Source organism: Silurus aristotelis (assembly GCF_946808225.1).
Source record: "Silurus aristotelis genome assembly, chromosome: 7".
Taxonomy (NCBI): domain Eukaryota; kingdom Metazoa; phylum Chordata; class Actinopteri; order Siluriformes; family Siluridae; genus Silurus; species Silurus aristotelis.
Window position 1 is genome coordinate 19,872,897 of NC_139580.1, and position 21,188 is coordinate 19,894,084.

The 21,188-nt window shown below is 41.1% G+C and overlaps 1 protein-coding gene across 3 annotated transcripts in view; it reads right to left on the reverse strand.

The window, feature by feature from the left end:
* The window catches only part of roraa (RAR-related orphan receptor A, paralog a), a 248,205-nt gene that overhangs the window by 5,479 nt on the left and 221,538 nt on the right, over positions 1-21,188 (reverse strand). For all 3 annotated transcript variants that reach the window (XM_083545888.1, XM_083545889.1, XM_083545890.1), the window contains 6 exons: positions 8,401-8,486; positions 6,815-6,956; positions 4,045-4,440; positions 3,013-3,134; positions 1,963-2,095; positions 329-436 (listed from right to left, as the gene is read on the reverse strand). In XM_083545888.1, coding sequence (XP_083402014.1) covers positions 329-436; positions 1,963-2,095; positions 3,013-3,134; positions 4,045-4,440; positions 6,815-6,956; positions 8,401-8,486 — 987 coding nt within the window. The remainder of the gene's footprint in view (positions 1-328; positions 437-1,962; positions 2,096-3,012; positions 3,135-4,044; positions 4,441-6,814; positions 6,957-8,400; positions 8,487-21,188) is intronic.

Consider the following 21,188-nt stretch of genomic DNA (forward strand, 5'->3'; position numbering starts at 1 on the left):
AGCATGAATTGTCAGTTATGCAAGTAATACTGTGGGATCTGAATTTATTCCCACTAATTTGTTGTATGGTCTGATGAAAAAAAGAGAAGACAATGAATGACACACAGACACACACACACACAGCCAAACACACACACACACAGCCGCACACACACGCACACACACACACACACACACGCACACACACACACGCACACGCACACACGCAAACACGCACACGCACACACGCAAACACGCACACACAGCCAAACACACACACAGAGCTTGGGAGGGAATATGAGCAGCTTTAATTCCCACAACACAAAAGATGAGATGCATTTCAACTTACCTAATGATTTAAACACATCAGGGCCGGCATATTTTCCGTCAAAAAAGACAGTGTTGTTTTGCGGGTCAAAGGCACGACACATTCTGACAAACACCACCTCCAAAGAACCTAGAGATAAAAAAACCCCCACACCAGCGTGAAGAGGCAATATAGGTAATGTTTGTACCAATGAATTCTTTACAGAAATTATGTAGAAAAATGTATCCCCATTAAATGTGCCATTCTGGTTGTTTTCTTTTCTGGATAAAAAAAAAAAGATCCTCTGTGTTCAATATAATCTTGCTTTGTATACATAGTTTTTTTTTGTTCATGTTGTTTTGTGCATCATGTTGTTGTGAGTGGGTGATGAAATTCCACTGAAGAGTGGATTAGAGGATAAACACACATTAACGGAAGCCATTACGGCGATGCCACTGCTTTAGGATGTCACTTCAGGTGTTAGTTTGTCGTTTTTAATATGACTTCAATAGCACAAATGATACACTAGACACTGAGTAAGTGCAGAGGGTAAGACAGAGCTGCTAGGCCTGTCATTTACAGGGGAAAAATCACAAACTGTGAACGATTATTTTAATTGCGTTTCAGTTTATAATTAGTTCAGTGCTTTGTCTAGGGCTGCAGAGTGAAGGGTTAAAATGGTAATCATGGGCAGTACACTGGCACAAGAAGAAATGTTCCCTCAGGGCTCTGAACTTGGAATATTGTATGCTAGTATGTTCTCCCGTGTCTGCACAGGGTTCTCCGACTTATCCCACCGCTCAAATTGTATGTTAACTGGCTATGCTAAATTGTCTCTAATTAATTAATGAGTGTTCCCTGAATAGACTTCGGATCCACCTCGACCCTGATCACGATAAAGCACTCACTGAAGAACGAATGATAATTACAATTATTATGCGTAATACTAAGGTCATCATTAGAACAATTACACAACCCATTTAGAAACAAATAATTTGAGCAGGCACCGATTAGATACCCGGCATCAAGCAGATATCTGCAGAAAATATCGGATACTGGGTTCAGTAACAAATAATACAAATTGGTACTGGGTTTGGGGGGAAAAAAGAGACCTGACTGTATTTATAATTATGTATTAGTTACAGTGCATGTGAAAAACTTAAAAACAAGACACAACATAAAATAAACTAAAAAACCTCCAACACTTTAAAGTTAATTAGTTTTCAATTACTTTAATACTATTATAATAATGTTACTAGTGGATATTTGAGAATTTACTATCTGTATAGATGTCAGATAAAAAAATTCTAAAAATTCTAAAAATAATATGCACTTTATATATACACTGCACTTTTACCTTATTACTATTCTAACAGAAATCGTGAGGCAAACATACGCGGAAAAAGGAAGAACACGTTATATAAATAAATTATACAAAATATAAAATTGTACAATATATAGAAGAGCGAGTACAAGAAGAATGCAATCTATTATCTCACAAAAAAGAAAGCAAAATATAATGATTAACTATATATATATATATATATATATATATATATATATATATATATATATATATATATATATATATATATATATATATATAAATATATATGTTCTACCCATATTATACCATATATGAATAGTGGATTATCCACTGATGACTAAAATATTACCTGCTTTGAGCAGCACAATCTGATCATTCTGACAGAGCTCCATAAAGCCATCGATACGCTTGGCAAACTCCACCACGTACTGGATGGCCTCTGTGATTTTAATGGCACACAACTGCCACATGACTTCTCTGGGCTGGTGATACAGAAGCAGAAACAAAAAAATAAACCCACACATTTTATATATATATATATATATATATATATATATATATATATATATATATATATATATATATATATATATATATATATATATATATAAATATATCATTTACTGACTATCTCCTAAAAGCACTAATTTTCTTTAACGATATTAACTCCAAGTTTTCTCACAAGGTAAATGACCTGCAGTTGATTCCGCTCTAATCGGAATTTGGGGATGTGGGGGAATGTTTTTGCACACGCAACAGTTTCAGATAGAAATATCTGTTTTTATAATCAGAAAGGCTTGAGGCAAGGAAAACTCGTTTGATTAGCTGAGTTAGAAATATAATCTGTCTTCTGCACTTCTTTTTCATTTTCTTCAAAGAGATGAAAATGTACATTTCAGAATATATTTTCTGAAATTCCACTTGAATAATACATTTCTACAGCGATTTATAATGAGACCAGGGTGGGATGAAGGTTTGACTGATGCTTGAGGTGAATCATTAATAACACTTACAATTTAGTAGCAGTTTGGACTTTTTTCTGTACTGTGTGACCTATTCCATATAAAGCTGTACTAGAGGAACATGAGCATAAAACCATTTAGGCATTACAAACACTGTCACTGTTTGGCTCAGCTGCCTTGAACATCTGTGCTTTCTTGCAATGGGTTAGTAAATATAATGTGCACATATCTGGACTTGTAAGATTTGTAATAGCATGTATTTAAAAAAAAAAGAGCTTATCAATAAAGCTTTTTTTGGGAGTCATGTCTGACCTCCACTAACTCTATTAAAGGTAATGTTCACCTAGCTGAAAATGAGCAGCTAAAATTCTGTAGAGATGTAGGTGAGGGTGATGGTGGTAATGCTGGAGATATTAGTGTTAGTTGAAGAGTGCTACCTTGTTCTGGTAGCTTTCCATCTCCTCCTGCAGGAAGGCCTGCCAGGTCATCTGCTGTAGCTCTTCTCTCAGATACTGACATGTCTCCATGTGGGACTTGGAGATATTCTGGGCCAGATGCTCTGAAACAGGCAAGCAGGACGGCGTCAAACACTCAGACATGCACCAACACACAGACCCCCCCAACACACACACACACACACACACACACACACACACACACACACACACACACACACACACACACACACACACACACACACACACACACAGAGTTCCACCTGTCCAAGACATAGTGCATGAGCTCCAGTCCACCAGTAACAAGAGGCCACTTTTACATGGCTAAAGGTTATTATTGCACACTGAAGTAGAGCTGTTAAATTTGATTTAAAAGTTTGTTGACATTTTCCTCTACTGCTGCCAGCATAAAGCTCATTGTGGAGAAGTAGAATAACTGCGGTGCATGTCTGCCATGTGATATAAGGAGAATGGAATATATGCACATTACCCGCAGAAACAAAGGTCACATTAGCTTTCAATAAAAAAAAAAGAGCATAAGGGAAAGGGGAAAAAAACACAAGTATAAAAATCCAATCATGTTGAAAACACATCTGTTATAAGGAGTCTCAAAGCACATGGGGAACCTAAAAAAAATTATTTCCCTTGGCTCGTGCCCTGCTGGATCCTGATTGGCCCTAATTAATGGAAACTAATTACAAAAAAGAGGCACTTTTAATGAGTCTAGAAGATGAGTCTTCAACCTTCTGCTATTTTAAGCCACCTTTATGTAATTTGCCCCACGGTTGAATTCTTCCCCATCTCTTAAACCCCCTAGTGCCCCATCACCCCAGCATATTGTCTAGTGTATATATATATATATATATATATATATATATATATATATATATATATATATATATATATATATGCCTACAACTTATGTCTCAGATGTCTTTAGGTTTTTCCTACAATGTCCTATACAGCAGAGATATCATGATTCGCTTCTATTTTCTCATTGTTCCATATATTCACCTAGCTCGGCCATGGAGACAGTGGGGGAGGTCTCGCCGTTGCTAAAGGAGCAGTATGGGAAGAAGCCTGAGGCTGGCGTGAAGTCACATATGGGCTCTGGCTTGATGCCGTTAATGTCCAGGCCGGACTGATCGGGCGAGGGCTGGATGTCCAGGTAGAAGCTGCTGACGCCCGAGTCAGGCTTGGTGCCTTCGGTCGTGTGGCCGTCCATGTAGCCGCTCAGCTCGTCATGCAGCTCAGTGAGACCGTTTGCTGAAAGCCCGTAGGTGGGTGTAAGGGGCTCGGCTTCGCCGGGCTGCTGCTGCTGCTCTCTCTGTTGCTGCTGGAGACGGTGCTTCTGCACCTCAGCATACAAGCTGTCCCGCTGCTTCTTTGACATGCGCCCGAACTTCACAGCTAAAAGAAAACACACACACACAAAATAATCAAACCTCAAAATGTTCATAAACGTATTAATCTGGTAGACAACAATGATCTCCTCACTGCTGAAATCCTTTCCAAGTCTCCTTGCCTGGGGGACATGGCCCTAAGACAGTGAGCTTAATGTAGCAGCCAGACCAGTGGGAGGGAGTTCTCTCCCAGCACATTAGCGGAGTAATGGGTATAAAACTCTTTGCCACTTTGACATGTTCACAGCAACTTTCTGCTGTTTTTTAACCTGCCAGAATCAGACAGGGGCAGCAGGCTTGGCCAGAACAACTTGCAGTGAACAAGACAAGGACATTCCTCGGTGCGGAGCACAATGTGTACAATCCTGCACAAAGCAGAACAGTGAATACAGAAGAGCTACTGCTTTTGTCTGCCACTAGATCATTTCTACATCCACTGAGGTAGATGGTAGATTATAGTTGGAGCGTGGATGGTTCAGAGTAATGCTCTTGTCACTCACACAAATACACATACTACAAGAAGTTGGTTTAGTGCTGGGGTTTGACTGAAAATCCAGCACTGGCAGTGGGGCTGTGAACAGAGAGTGCTGGTCTATTAAAACAGAGGAAAGCTAAAAAATAATGAGAGCGTGGATCTCAGTGTGAGAGCGTTTTGCTCTTGGCAGGCAGAGAGGAGTAATGAAGGTGTGTAAATGGTGCGACTGACTATAAAATAAAGAGAAGGGAATGCTAGAGTCCAACTCTAACAGATAAAGAACAAACAACCCAGAGCTGATGTGGCTATGTGTGTGCGCTAGTGGAAAGGCAGATGGGGGCTCGTGTCTGAGTGAACTCAGAAGTCACCTTGCCTGTCCTGGTTGTGTGTGTGAGAGCAGCCCAGCACACTCTGAAGGCCTGGCCTGATTACTGCTTCCTGTTACGGGCCACAGTCACGCAGCCCAGTCAGAAGCCCTGCAGGGGGCCTTTAACATACACACAAACACACACACACACTTACCTGTTTTCCCCGTTAATGCTGCTCACCTGCGTTCACTTTAATGAGCCTTTCTAATGACAGTCATTTAATAAAAGCCACTTGCTGTCAGAAAAACCCTCCGCCTTGTCTGAAGTCCAACATGAGACCGAACTGAGAAAACCATGTATTAACCCATTGATCTTGTCACAGGCTTCCAGTGTTATTTTTCTCTCTCATACACACAGCCAGCGCAGGAATTAAAAAACAAATATTCATGATCAGAAGCGTTAATCAGAAATCTTAAAGGGGAATGTCGGATTTTTATTACTAGTATAACAGTCCATTTCATAATGTATTTAAAATTTTCATGAGGTATTTCGAATGTAAAACATTCAGACAAAAATATTTTTGAATTTAATGACATTTGCATTTACCCGAAGAATAAACATGGGTTTAATACGGATATCACTCTCTAAAGGAAGGTTTATGGTTCTTTCTGGACAGGCTTCCAAAACTTTCAGAAGGTCGGAGATGTAAATCCTCTGTGATTGGATGGAAGTGATATATGAAAGGGTGGGATTTGGCAGGAGCTTTGACCTTGCAGCTGTGACGAGACACATCTGAAGAGCGCCCGTTCCAGACGCAATGTAACAAAGCTATTATTAAAATGGGTTTTACTTCATAATCAGTTGTAAGAAGCATTTTATTCCATAAGCAGCAAAATGTGTAAACACAGAAAATTAATTGTGGTTCATTTTCTTAATGTAGCCTACATAATATATATCTGTAATCCTTTAAGTTGCAGGTTCCCAACTTTGGTCATGGAGTAACGCATGTACTGCGCATTTCAGTATTTAACTTCTCGCAGATTTATACACCAGGTTTAACTGATTAGCTAATTAACAAGACTTCCTGAGTCAAACTGGATCTGGAAAAGTAGAAAGCACTCAAATGTGCAGCACTGAAGGTACTCCAGGGCCAGGCTGTAAATATTTTATTACGATACCCAGACATAATTGTTTTTTTTCTTTCTTTCGTTTTTCTGTTAAGATATCATGCCCAACATATTCCTCGGATTAAATCGCACACTGGAATGTGACGTTTGAAGCTTGGCACTATGCACTTCACCTGCCTACACAATGTTAACTACTCTACTACTCCGCCTCCCTGATTGGCAGACAGTTTACAAATAGCTAAGAACCTCTTGCTGTTCTGAATAACCATAAATGTTCCAGGCGCTGAGAAACACTTCTGATTATCCATAAAGCCAAGTTTAAGAAACATTCACGGCAGATTGCCTAAAGCTCAGAATTTCCATTTCCACGTATTTTTTCCAGCTAGTGTTGGCCAGACCCTGAAGCCCCTGATGTGGAAGGGGGCTGTTGTTCCCTGGTGCACATTAGGCCAGGATCAGCAGCACACTCACCGTCCCGTGACATGCCAACGGCCAGACACTTCTGCAGCCTGCAGTGCTGGCAGCGGTTTCGGCTGGTACGGTCGATCAGGCAGTTCTTTTGACGTGGGCACGAATATGCCGCATTGCTCTGCTGACTCCTCCTGAAGAAACCCTGCATGAATGAAAGACAGAAACAGAAGTGGCTGTGTTGGAAAGCTTCAGAATTCACAACATGCTCTTATAAGCAAATGAAGTCTCCTGTGTTTATGGGATTTGGGTTTGAGCTGTAATCGTATACACAAAGGTCATAGATTAGATCGCTTTCAGCTTCAGATCCCACTGATGAGAAGTTAAATAAGAAGAGACCTATTGAAAAGCCATTGTTTAAGGAAATACTTTAGTGAAAGGCCATGAAGATAAGCGGCATTATCTCGTTTTCAAGCGTGCAACTATAAATAATGTTGAGTTTCATCTGTGGTTATTAGTTAAATAACAGATTTAAAAACCAGTGGGTGTTGAGAGACGCAGTGAGAAGGAGAGCGACATATACAGTGGGAGACAGACAGAGAGAGAGCATGCAGTCACACTGAGTTGATACCTCATCCCTTTTACTTAATGAATTGATTCCAGCACACCATTAACATACCCCACTCCACTGCTCGATACACATATGTCTTAATTAGTTGCTCATTGGCTGTTTAATTACAAGAAAACAGCTGACAGCTGCCAAGTTGCTTTCTAATGGCAGCCATTATGAAAGCAGGGTAGGACTGCTGGTGACAAGCAACGCTCCTTTATAATGCTATGATTTATGGGCCAGAGCGGTGTGCTCGCACATATCATTAAATGCCTCTCTGCCTGAAGTAATTAGCAATCATTAAAGATACATTTCAGCAGTTTATTCTTCAGGCCTGTACATTTTTTTTTTTTAGTTCTCTCTCTTTCTTTCTTCCCTCTGCGTTGCGAGTGAGCGATGTGCTGAACGCGGAGTCTGCCTTTTATTCAAAAATAGATTTGGATCGCAGAGATTGTTCATTTCTGCTACGCTGTGCAATGCTTGCCTGTAGTGTAGTAACAAACAACCCGAACAATACTAACAAGAGGAATATACAGTAAGCATATAATTCCTCCTGCTGAGTGGATGGCATATTTTAAAACAAACACAGACTGGGTAGTTTCAGGTTTGGGCACAAAAAAAAAAAAAAAAAAAAAAGCGACAAAAGCAAAACAGCTAAGTACGTGGTATACTTCAAAGCGCTGCACCTTTGACAGTTTTATTTGTGAAGCAGGCAGTAACTGCAGCGCCAAAGTCATAAAAAAATCTGCCGGAGAGTGCAGAAAGAAAACAAGTCGCAGGAGTCACTTTGTCCTAATAATGACAGAGTGCAGCTCATCGAAGCCTACTGTGTCATATTAATGATGATGAACACACTGATGTTTAGACCTTCATTTAGCCCTCCTATTCAAGCATTTATTCAAATATTGTTTTCAAAACAATAAGCCCGTGCCCACTCGCCCAAACACACACACACACACACACACACACACACACACACACAGTTTTGCGTGCATGCACATACGCAAGCGCACAGACAGACATTTGTTTGGTTGCTTACCTTACAGCCCTCACATGTTATCACACCGTAATGGATGCCTGATGATTTGTCTCCACAGATCTTGCAGGGAATAATTTCAATTTGAGCTACGGAGAAGAAAGAAAAAGAGAAAAGAAACAGTCAGGATTTTCTTGGCTGTCACCAGGCACAGCACGACACCTCCGCCACGGCTGTGTGTCGCTACATGAAACAGCGCGGAGCTTCAAACAAATCTGTTCCCTGCCACACAGCGACAGATAAAACTACACAGTTTTACAGAGGAGACCATCTTAACTCTGAATACAACCCCCTGCAAACCATTGCAATAACATTGTCAGTTCAAACTACACAAAGGAAAAACACACACATACACAAAATCATAATACTCCAGGAGACCCTTCAGGGAGCAATAAGAGGGCAACTGTTTGACAAGGAGAACCTTCTAAGTACAGGACTGGTCTCATTTCAAAAGTGAAATACCAGCTCCTGTGCATTTAAACCCCAGCAGTGTCTTTTACAACTAGTGAGAGGTAGAGCACAAAGAACACTGTGGATGATGATATCAGGAGCTGCAACAACACACACACACACACACACACACACACACACACACACACACACACACACACACACACACACACAGTGCAAGAGAATATTATATGCTGTATACAATGAACGTCCTATCTTTTTCGGTATATCATGATGCATAATCTTATGACGATAAACATAATCACAGGAATATATTAGAGGCAGGTCTCCAGAGGCAGGTCGGTGTAATTCATCCAATATAATTTAATCACCAAATACATTGAAATCCGCTCAGGAAGTATAAAAATGTAAGTTTAAAATAGTACTATCCTCCATTCGTTACATCGTTTAGATACAGAGAAATAATGGTACGACATGCGATTTCATGATTGCATTTCAAATTCTCGACATGAAATAGAGTTCAAATGCGACCGCACAATTTGGATTGAATAGATCATGTGTTCCAAATCGATACACGTACAGACACGGAAAGGGATTACTGTGGTTTTAGTAACGGTATATATTGATGCAGAAATATAAAAGGGGGAAAAAGAATCAGAAAAAAACAAACAAGCAAACAACCAAAAACGCAGTGTTAATCTCAATGGCTAGTAAACAAGAGGGAAAGCAGAAAAACAATTAGAGACATTATTCACCCTAATGACATTTTTACCTATGACAAAAATAACATTTTTCCCCCAAAGTGGTCGGGTTTACGTAAAAAAAAAAAAAAAAGTAAGGATTTAAATCTGATACTGAAAATTAAATATAGAATGCTATTACATTGAACTCATTCTCTAAAATACACTTTCAGAAGGTTTCTAAACAATACAGAACAAACCAGAACACAATATATCCACAAAATATGTCAGTTTATATTTTATATCTTTTATTTTTACATTTTATAGTTTCTATTCGACAGAAAACACTCCATACAGATCCTCCAGCTCCTTGCTGTCACCTCTTGCGAACAGACTTATAATTTCTCTTGTGGACCTTATAAATCTAATTCCAAGAAATTAATTTACTCACATTCAATTTGCCTCCATTGAGACCATGAGAACCTGCTATCAGGTGCCTGAGACCTATTTGCATCATGTCACAGCCTTACAATGCACCCAAGGGACAGGAACCTTTGTCTCTTGTTTGGAACAGCAGATCCCGTAACCTCTAATCTCAACCAGAGAGCAGTGTATCCTGTTGGCATTCTCTCACAGCCTGTGAACAAGGTACCAGCCAACGCTTCAGTCAGCACAGCACAGGACACATGCTGACAGCAGCCACGCCAGCTCTCTGGAAAAGTGGCGCTTCAGTCGCTATCAGCTATCATTACACCACAGTGCAGCCAGATCACTTAAGAATGAGAGATAGTTCTGTAATGAATATTTTAATATATATAATTATCTGCATTATTTGTGTGTGTGTGTGTGTGTGTGTGCTGTCTCAGTGTGGTGGGCGCTCGCCATGCAGGCACAGTACTCGATTGTTTGTTTTTATGTTCTCCCGCCATGAGCATTAGAGTGCCAGCGTGTTCCTGCTCCTTTAGCATTTTCAGCCTCATTACTTACATAATTTGTTCTGACATGCACTTAGAACAACTGAGGCGTGCAGTAATTAAGGCTGGCTGTGGTCGAGGTCCGGGAAAGGCGCAGCACTCGCAGGGTCTGGCCAGCAGGTGGCAGTGGAGTGCTGTTCCTGCTCCCTCCTCCCATCCTCCACTCACCTCCACAAGGCTGGCATCCTAGTACAGGCTGTGGGTGCCAGGCTGAAGAGAGAAAGGCTGCTGGCTTTTCTCTTTTTCCTCAGGCACTGCTCAAAGGGCCCTCCATCTTAGCGGCTGTAGAGGTGGGCAATCGAGCTGACTGAGAGCTCTGCATTGGGCATGGGCAGAGGAGATGAAGCAGACACAACGTGTGTGCTGGGCACTGGCTTAGGCTTGACTCTGTGCCCAGAGTGAAGAATACAGTAGGAAGGGGCCCTGGGAGAAAACGCTCACAGTGCCTCTCTCTCAGCAGTACCCTTTCTCCAGGCCTCCACATGAAACACTCACAGAGCTCTTTGTGAATGGCCTGGCTCGCACTGAGGGCTCCTGGACTCGCTCGCTGCTTCTTTTGTCTCGAGAGAGAGCTAAATCCAAGCCCAAAAATCTTCACTGGGAGTACTTTGATAGGGGGCTTTAAGAAAAATCACACAGGGGTTATCAGAGAGAGAGAGAGAGAGAGAGAGAGAGAGAGAGAGAGAGAGAGAGAGAGAGAGAGAGAGAGAGAGAGAGAGAGAGAGAGAGAGAGAGAGAGAGAGAGAGAGAGAGCGAGCGAGAGAGAGAGAGCGAGCGAGCGAGCGAGCGAGCGAGCGAGCGAGAGAGACTTGTGGAGAAACTACTGCTGATCTACAAGTCAATATCTATTGACATGAGGTCCAGTGATAGTGGACACATGAGAAAGAGTCTGATTGGGTTATCGAATTCAGAATGTTAAGAGAAGCACAAACAAAACATCTCTGGCACAAATCTACACAATGTCTGTAATCGTTCATGGCGTCCTTCAATGCCGTGGTGAATTCAGTCTGTGAAGAAGCAGACTACACATCATGATGGGAAATGATTTCGATGTGCATTATCTTTTTATCCATAAGCCATATTTTGAATTTATGTTCTGGATTTGTCCTTTTCGTAAAGTGCACAAAATACAGGGCTGATAACAGAAGTACGCTATGACACACCGTGAGTACTTAGCGCCTCATCATTACATTTAGCGTGTCTGTGTTGCCTAAAAAAGAAATGCATAGCGCTGCTTGTATTTTTATTTTTTGTATGTAAATATAAAGCACCTATCAGCTATGGGTTTACCAGGCATTTACACACTAACACAAGCAGCGAACGCAACTACACAACCTGATGTAATTCATGACCTCTGTAGGATTACACAGAGAGAAAGAGAGAGAGAGAGAGAGAGAGAGAGAGAGAGAGAGAGAGAGGGAGAGAGAGGGAGAGAGAGAGAAAGCAAGATACACACGTCTGAGACCTTGGAACCCACTGTGTGTATTTAAAGAGAAAGAGTGCTTAGTGTGTATTCAGAGAGAACATCTTTACAGCGAGATGCTGATTGAGAGCTCTGTTGTAACTCCCCGGAGCTCAGTTCAAGGTCAGTGAGTCAGAGGCGACAGGGATGCAGAGGAGAGGGTGATGTGTCATGTCGCTCTCATTCTCTCTGGCCCTGTCTGTTTCTTTCTCTCTCCCTTGCTCATCCTCTTCTTCCCTCCCTGCCCCCTCCGTCTGGCTGTCTGTTTTCCTTCCACCGCTCCCCTCCCTTTCCCTTTTCCTCTCTCTCTCTCTCTCTTTCTCTCTCTCTCTCTCTCTCTGCCCTCAGATCAAGGCCTATGTGAGCAAATCCTCTCCAGTGGCTTACAGCAGACCCTCCATTCCCACTATCATCAAACACAATTGTCACTTGTGCACCAAAAGGCCATTGTAATTGGTTGAAACACGCCGTTCATGCGCATAAATTCCAGTATTCCATGGCGTAATTTCGCCAGCAATAGAGCGCCTCGTCGAGATTGGTTGTCTGAGCTGGGCCGTGAGCATGAAACACGGCAATTATGAGCAGAACATTTTCGCTCTAGTCAAAGCCAGACTTCCTGCTCTGAAAAAGAACAAATGAAGACAGTGAATTCAGTTAAGTGGAGAAAAAAAAAAAAAAAAGACACTTCATCAAAAACGGAGACAAAGATCATTACAGCGTAACGCGTGCTAACAGCTCGGCGCTAGCCTGTCACAGCCGCGCCATTCTTTCGGCACATTAGTGCTGACATCAGCATAAAAAAAAGGCACTTGTTTTGCGAGCCGAGTGCTTTACCACGGAGCCCCTTTAATGCGCTCTCGCCTCATTTGTACCTGAGGAGCGTCATTCAGGAGACAGGCAAAAGTGGGATGTTGACACAATATATTGAAGGCGTGTGAAATATTCAGAGGCTTTGCCTCACTAATGGAGGGAGGGCTGCGTACTAGCTTCATCACACACGCGATTCTGTCTCCGCATTAAGCAGCTTCTGCAGTTCAAGGGAACTGCTTACAGATTCTCAACCCATATCAGCATTTTTATTCGTCACATAACACAGCTACTTTGAGAGTTTGATTAAAAAAATAAAAATAAATCTCTACGCAATACTTTTGTTTGTTTCTATACTGCGCACAAACTTTTGCCGAAAACGATCTCAATCTGGCAGTCGAAGACAGACTGCAGCGCACGTTCCTCAAGCCCGGAGATTAGAACCCGTTATATCACGTTGGGTTAAAGACCCACACGCACACACACACACACACACACACACACACACACACACACACAGGGCGCTATGGACAAAGACAACATGATGACAGAGAAAAACCTCTACTGACGCTCCAGGCTGATCATTTAAATACATGTTTATTCTACAAGATAACAAGCAATGTGGTTGCTAATGTGGGTGTGTGTTGACAGCTGTCAGTGACCAAGTGACGCAAGCCAGCGTGCTCATGTCAGAGGCTTATGTAAGCGATTGGACAGTCATGCTGGAACTGTGTCCAGCGCAGCATTACGGCCAGATTAACAAAGAGACTTCCAGCTTGAAACGAACAAATGGCAGCTCCATCAAGCGCCGTTCTGAAACATTTCGCCATATTTCTCTGTATTTCGGTTAAGTAATATTTGTCTATTTCAAAGGAAGAAACAGCATGTATTCAATGAAATACATTACAAAACGTTATATTTAAGAAAGAATCAACAAAGTGGATTGTGGATGATGCTGTTCCCAGCACAAAGTCAATTCCTTTCCTTTAACACACGCCAAAGTAAATGAATCCTCTTCTCCAACCTCAATTTATGATTTAAAGTATTAAGATGCCAAATACAGTTCACCAGTGTATACACTCTAAGGAAAAAAAGTTTGTGGAAACCTGATTGTAAGCTTCCTATGTGCTTTTTGAACATCCCCTTCCACATTCAGTCTGTTATAAAAACCTCCACTCTTCTGGGAAAATGCTCCATTAGAGTTTGTAGTGTGGTTGTGGATATTTGTGTTTATTTGGCAACAATCCAGCATCAGCTACTGATGTAGGGTGAGGAGATCTGGGTGCAGTCAAGTGTTCCAATTCACCCCTCTCTAGAGCAGGCCACTCAAGATCTTCCACTCCAACCCATATAAAGCATATCTTCATGGATCTGGCTTTGTGCACAGAAGCATTTTAATGCTGGAAGTTCGAGTGAAGAGAAGATTTTAAGCTCATTAATAAGTTAATACTATACAAAAATGTGCCTCCAACTTAGTAAGAGTTTGGAAAAAAATGTACATATGACCGGGAAAGTCAAGTATCCCAAATAATGTAGTTATGAGGGGTGTAACAGTGCACAAAAATTCTACTTTACTGTCCTACTTATTTCAGCATACTTTAACAAATGTCTTTATTCCTTCCACCCTTCATTTAGTTACATCCCTTAATATGTGGAATTGTCAGGATTTTCCCTTTTTAAGAGAAATTCTTGAAGGTGGACATAAAATACTAAAGAATCCATAATGCTAGCAATAGCCTCCAACTACTTCCTGGTTAGCGGCTAACATTTTCATGCATGCGCAAACAAATCTTATTTCCGGTTCTGAGTGAGTAGCCACAGTGACACTGCGCTAACTCTAGTTTCTAGTAAACGTGTTCCGAACCGAAAGCCCTGTACCCGAAAAATGTTGGTACGAATATATGTGTAAAATTAATAGTTATATTACAATATGAAACGTCACTATTTACGCTGCACTTTTAAACACTCATCCCCTCGCCAGACTCTCTTTCTCGTGCCATTGAACGTAATAATAAAAAATAAAAAAAAGCAGCTTGTCCTGTTAGGGAGAAACCAGGAAGTACAAAGCCTTTCTGATTTATTATTACAAAGCTGATATTAGAGACTCCTTTAATAAATCTTAAATCTATTTCTCCATGCAAAAATCTTTACCACATTAACAATATATATATATATATATATTTCATTAACTAACAGTATAAATAGAAAATCTGGGATATATGTTACAGCTGGAAAATGACTGTCAGAGCTGCTGTTATAGAAAATGACTTACACCTTTTGACAAATCAGTTTCGAGAATTCGACTGAGCTCGAGGTAGTGCTATACAAAAAATTAGACGATAGATTATAGAATGATAAGGTAAAGATTCAAGAGACAGACAAATAGGCAGAAATATTGTGATAAATATAAATAAGTAATGTTCAAATGATATATTCTGCGACCCTCTAGACCCCCCCTGATAGATGGCTGGAGGGCTGGACAGAGGGCTGGATGTATTGCCTTTTTTTTGTGCAGCAAATTCATACTGTAATGTAACAGAAGAGAGCAGGCGCTCTTTCTTCATTCCCCTTCGAGCATTAGCGGGAAGGTTATTTGAATGTCAGTGGCGGAGGACAGCAGTGGCACACAGGCACAGACGGAATAGCATAAATGTGTAATTTGTTTGGGGATTGTAGCTTGTTGGCATATTACCATGAGACCCCACAGAAAGCGTGTTCCTCATACGAGCTGTGCGACATTGACGCGCACACACACACGCACGCACGTGCACGGGCTGTAATGTTGAAAAGCAAAAAAATTATAAAGTATGAAGGTTTGAATGAAGTGGTTTGAGTTATTTGGTCTCTGTGTTTGTTAGATTCTTTAAAAATAATCACGGTCATCTGCTCATCTGCTATGATCCACAAGCAACATGAACAAATCTGAAAGGCAGTGAGGCTGATATGAAAGAGCGACAGAGGAAGAGCGTGTGTGAGTGTGTGTGAGAGAGAGAGGGAGAAAGATAGAGATTAAACACTCTTCACTCGTGGGCTTTTCCTGTAAAGGCTGAAGTGGCAGTGTAACTCCACTCTGGCTGCCTGCCTTTGGGCTGCTTTCAGCAGGGAACTCGTGTGCATCTGTGTTTGTTTGCGCGTAATGCCATTAATTTTTCTGCCCCCTTCTTCCACACCCACACCCACACACACACACACAATCCTTCTGTGCAGCCTGAGTTTCTCTCTTTCACTGATTACACTTGAGTCTCCAAGTACACTGAACTCTCTTCCTATTGTGTCCGTTTACGAAGGAGAAATAATGTGGCCACTCGTTTATATGCTGCTGTGGTGAAGGCTGACAAGCTTCCCAGATGTGTGTGTGTGTGTGTGAGCTCAGGGGAAAATTCGGAGGGGGGGTGAATGTAGGGGCGCATGTGTGCTGTGTTCAGATCTCTGCCGTGCCCCACCACCCCACCTGAGCTCTTTCTATGGCTCTGATCAATGATAGGTGAAGCACACTCTTTAGATGTGGGGACTCCCGTGCCACAGGAAGGCCGTGTTTCACCGTGTCACTGCACACTCTACTCCCAGAGGAGAGACACAACCCGAGAGAGAGAGAGAGAGAGAGAGAGAGAGAGAGAGAGAGAGAGAGAGAGAGAGAGAGAGAGAGAGAGAGAGAGAGAATATTTTGCATTGTACCTAAACCCTGGGCTTTTCCAACAAACATGAATCAAATACGTTAGTTGGAAGAAACAGCACAGGTGTGAGCTTTCCGCAAACATAAATATTTATAGACGATCAATAAGTCAAGCTTAAGCCCGAGGAAAAACACTTGATATGTCAATCATTCGGGGTGTCTAAATTTGTCATTTCCTCTGCAAACTACACAGATTTGCTGCAGAATGAGGAATTAAAAGCCGTTCGTGTCGTGGAAGCTTTTCTGCGTACCGACGTCTGCTATTTTTGGTCATGGACGCCACATGAGAGACGAGGCTTGACGGTGCACTTCGCTGAGGCTGGGACTCACTGAAGCCGAAACATCACATGAGAGCTTTCTGATTGGCTGCTGCAGGAGTTGCGGGTTCTGCCCTAGGCTTGCAGAACCGAACCCCTTATACCAGTGTTATGAATTTTACTCATAATAATAAGAAAAGGAAACAATTAAAAAGACAAACATAAAATAATTTTGTGCATGTCTATTCTAATAATATTATCGTTTACTACAACAAATAATGCAGATCATGAGGAATATTATTTATTGATAAAATTATTTATATTATTAGCATTTTTTTTTTCTATTTCTACTTCATGTGAGCATGAAAGTTAAATGAAAAAGAAATTAAAACAAAATGGGAAAAAGAAAAAAAACAACCCAAACAAATGCTGCTTCTTAAACTGTGCCGAGGCACATTTCAACCCCACACACTGAAGCAGCTCTGAGCCTCATTTGAGAGCGCCATCCCTTTAGTTAAACAGTGACTCAGTCCTCACAGGCCCCGCAGGCGAGCCAGTCCCGTGTGCCGGATAACAAAGAAGTGGGTGAAAGCATATATATGATGAAAGCTTCAAACCCGGCCTGCACAATTACACCGAGAAAACCTTTACACAACAACAAAGCCGGCATGTTCCTGCACACAGGGGAATTCTCTCTTATTCTCTCTCAGCAAGCAGCGCTGATGCTTTACACCTGTAATTGCTGCATTAATATGCTCTTCTGCAGAGCCCTCACTGCTGCTGCTGCTGCTGCTCAGGTGAATCTGATCAGCTCTCCGGCACTCAGCTGGACTGCTACACGGGTGCACATCCGAATCACAGCGTCGCTGTGTGGGTGCATCGGCGAGGTGTTAGATGATGTTTTTTTTTTTCCACAGATGTTGTGTAAGAACAGACACAACAAGCAACTTGGTAAGGCTTAGTCTAACCCCTACTCTCTAATCTACATAACGCTATACCTGCCTACTCCTAACCACAGCAGGAAATGGGTTGAGTTGAAAGAGAAAACTGAATTCTTAAAGCATTTAAAGTATTAATCACACAAACCTTCCATTCCATCCAAAAGATCATAATTCCTCATTAGGGATTTTTTAATACAAACAAACATGATGATGATTATGATGATGGTTATAATCATCATCTAGCCATAACTATACAGCAGCCAGTGGGTAAAGGTGTTTTTTTTTTCTCCCACCTTTCTAACAAAATAATAAAAATAATACGTAAATGAACAAACAATAATATAAACATATAAATAAATAAACAAAAATACATTTATTTATTGATATAAAAAAAAAAAACATGAATGTATATTTATTGAATACATATATATTGTACCCTTTGGGGTTTCAAAACCCCACTGAGTATTTGTCCAATAGAAAGTGATAGATACATGGCACCCTGCCCCACACACACACACACACACACAAACACACACACACACACACACACACACACACACACACACACACACACACACACACACACACACACACACACCCCTGATGCAATGAGTATAGAAAACACCACCAGTACACACATAGTGCACGAGATCATCACAGAATAACCCAGAATTACCCAGAATACCTCATCCACTACATCCAACTCTCTGGATGTGTGCTGTACGTGGCTCAACCCAGGAGGATGCTCTTCTCTCTTTAATGGCAACAGTGAATATTTACAGTGCAGTGTGTGTGTGTGTGTGTGTGTGTGTGTGTGTGTGTGTGTGTGTAGATAGCTAATGGAGCCCGTGAAAGCCACTAACAGTCGACCTGCAGCTGAGTCCTCCATCAACACTCAAGTAACACAGTCAGCCTGAAAATCCTACTCATATAAACAATATTTAAATAATATTTTATTTCTTAAAACAGAATACAGAGCAAATAAACAAATTAAAAACAAATAAATTCAAAACAAATAAATCTCACTACTACTAAATATATTATTATATTACTTATATATTAATAAAATAAAATAATGTATTGAATACTGTATATTATTAGAAAAATATTGTTTATAGTTGAAAATGATATCGTCTATACTTGTTTAAACTACTGTGCTGGAAGCCTGATCCTATAGGCATGTTTAGGAGACACTAAAGTTATCTGAAGCAGCTGGAATAAAATATTTTCCATGTACACAATGGCTGTCTGGCATTGAACAATGTGTGCAATGTTATGGCATGTGTATGCATGGACATCTCTTGAACGTCTGCTCTGGTGGCTGTTCAATAATCCCAGAGTCTGACTTCGCTTCTCTGCACATTAAAAGAAGAACTGGAATAAACACGTAGCCGTTATTCTACCCACCGACTCTAGGCATATCCACACTTGATACACAGGCTTGGCTGTTCGTGTCTAACACATAGTTTCCTGAATTTCCTCACCCCCCCCACTGACTCAGGCCTGTGCAACACTATTCTTAGCGACTTGTTATTCATAGAGCTCAGGTCCGGCTATATATAAGAAGCACTGGACTCATGCAATGTAACCATTTGAAGAAAAAAATAATAAAATCATGCTTTTGAATGGTGCATGTGCAGTAGGGCAGACAAATTCAAACGTTATTTTTCAAATTTTTCAGATTTACGATTATCTTTTTAGATAAGAACAAAACAAAAACACTAATATAAATAGTACAGCATATATATTTGAAAAGGAGACCAACTAAGTGCGTATTATCTATTATTAAGAAGACCATCATAATTTATTAATCCGATAAATACGATTATTCAGACAATATAATAAAACAGAACCACAAGTTAAGAAAGAAAGGAAAAAAAAAAACCAGCAGACCTGCCAAACAAATGTAATTTATATTTTTGCCCATTTTTGCTCAGAATTGTTGGTAAACCCTGAATAAATAAAAACTGATGTTGGACAAATTCTTATCTAAAATCCGATAAATGGTACATTTAAAAGATTTCACTGGAGAACACTAATCAGTTTTACACCTGGAAATTAATGCAGCCAGGAAGACAGTGTTAAAAGTAACTGAAGTCTAATGTGAGAAAAGGGCAGGGCTGTCAATCATTCGGGAAAGATATGCTGATTGGGTCATTAAAACTATTTAGGTGTAGTAGTGTGCACTTTTAGAGTTATCTAATGTTCAAATGCACAGCTCTTGTGCAAAATACCTGAATGCTGGCAGGTCTGATATGATATATATTTAAAAATCGACTTCTTTTCACCTCCGTCCCCCCGAACAATCCCCTTCTGCAACTCTTTCCCCACTGAAACATCTGCAATTTCAAAACAGTCTTGCACACCTCCACATATCACACAAATGACAGCAGTCATCACATTCATTTTAAGCAAAAGTAAACCATTTGTTTCACCTCTCCAAATTGGTGACTAGTGATCTGCGTGTTCCCCAGGATGTACTCTTGCGTTGCCATACTTTAACTGGGACTGTTTACATTGTTTACATGGTGTCTGGCTTTTGCTTACATCATTAATCTAAAGAGTACAGTGTAGAGGACAGTACTAACGCCTGACCCACCTGGCCCTGTCCGTCAGCCCTTGTAGCGTCTCTTCCCTTTAATGAACGTGTCGCCCTGCTAAGTCTTATATCAGTTTACATTAAGAGCCCATGTATTGTGACCTCTGAGGGCAAATCAGCACAGCAGAGGAGGTCTGCGTGGCTTTATTAAAGCACCTATGTTGATTCGGGTGATATGTGAATCGAACAGCATCTTCTAAGTTTATAATTAATCAACAGGCTGGGTAATTCTAGTCCAAAGAATGTTCTCTCCTCAGTAACGGAGCAGAGCAACCAAGGACAGACTAGATGGATGACATCAATGGCTTCAGCAAGACGCTTCCAGAGATGTGTGACTGAGACAAATGGGGCTTGTTACATTAGCGAGCGATACTGAATCCCTTCATCCGCTGATAAAGCCCCGATAGAGCTGTAACCAGACGCACCCAACCTTTCCCCAGATCTGCTGTGTCATGGGACCTCCAAATGAGAGCATTCTCAGGCATTCAGCTCGGCTGACTGCTATCTCTCTCCTTCCATCTGCTTACTTCTCTCTCTTTCTCTCTCTCGTTTTCTGTCAGCACACTTGTCTTTTCTCAGGAAAGCGGTTCTGCCGTTATAGTATTCTGACCTATGGATTTCTGTCATGTCTGGCAGGTGAATTTAAAAAGAGAGACAGAGAAAAGAGGCCTGGGACGAATGAAGCTGTAAGTTGTGCTTGAATTCAATAGAGAGATGAAGGGCTTTCATGTCCAGCAACAATGGACTGGGCTAGAAATACTCGGTGACAGAGAACGACTGAATCATTTGCTCTTTGCTCTGGCAAACAGAGCTTCTGTTGTAACAAATGGAGGCTAAGTGAATATTCCCCTGTTGGGATGCTAACAGTTGAGTTAACATATTACTCCTGTGCCTGTGCTATTATTTCTCCTGAAACTCCTGTGCACCGCTTTGACAAAATAAAGGAAAGCAACAGCTGTGCGAAAAAAGAAATACACCTTCGCTTTT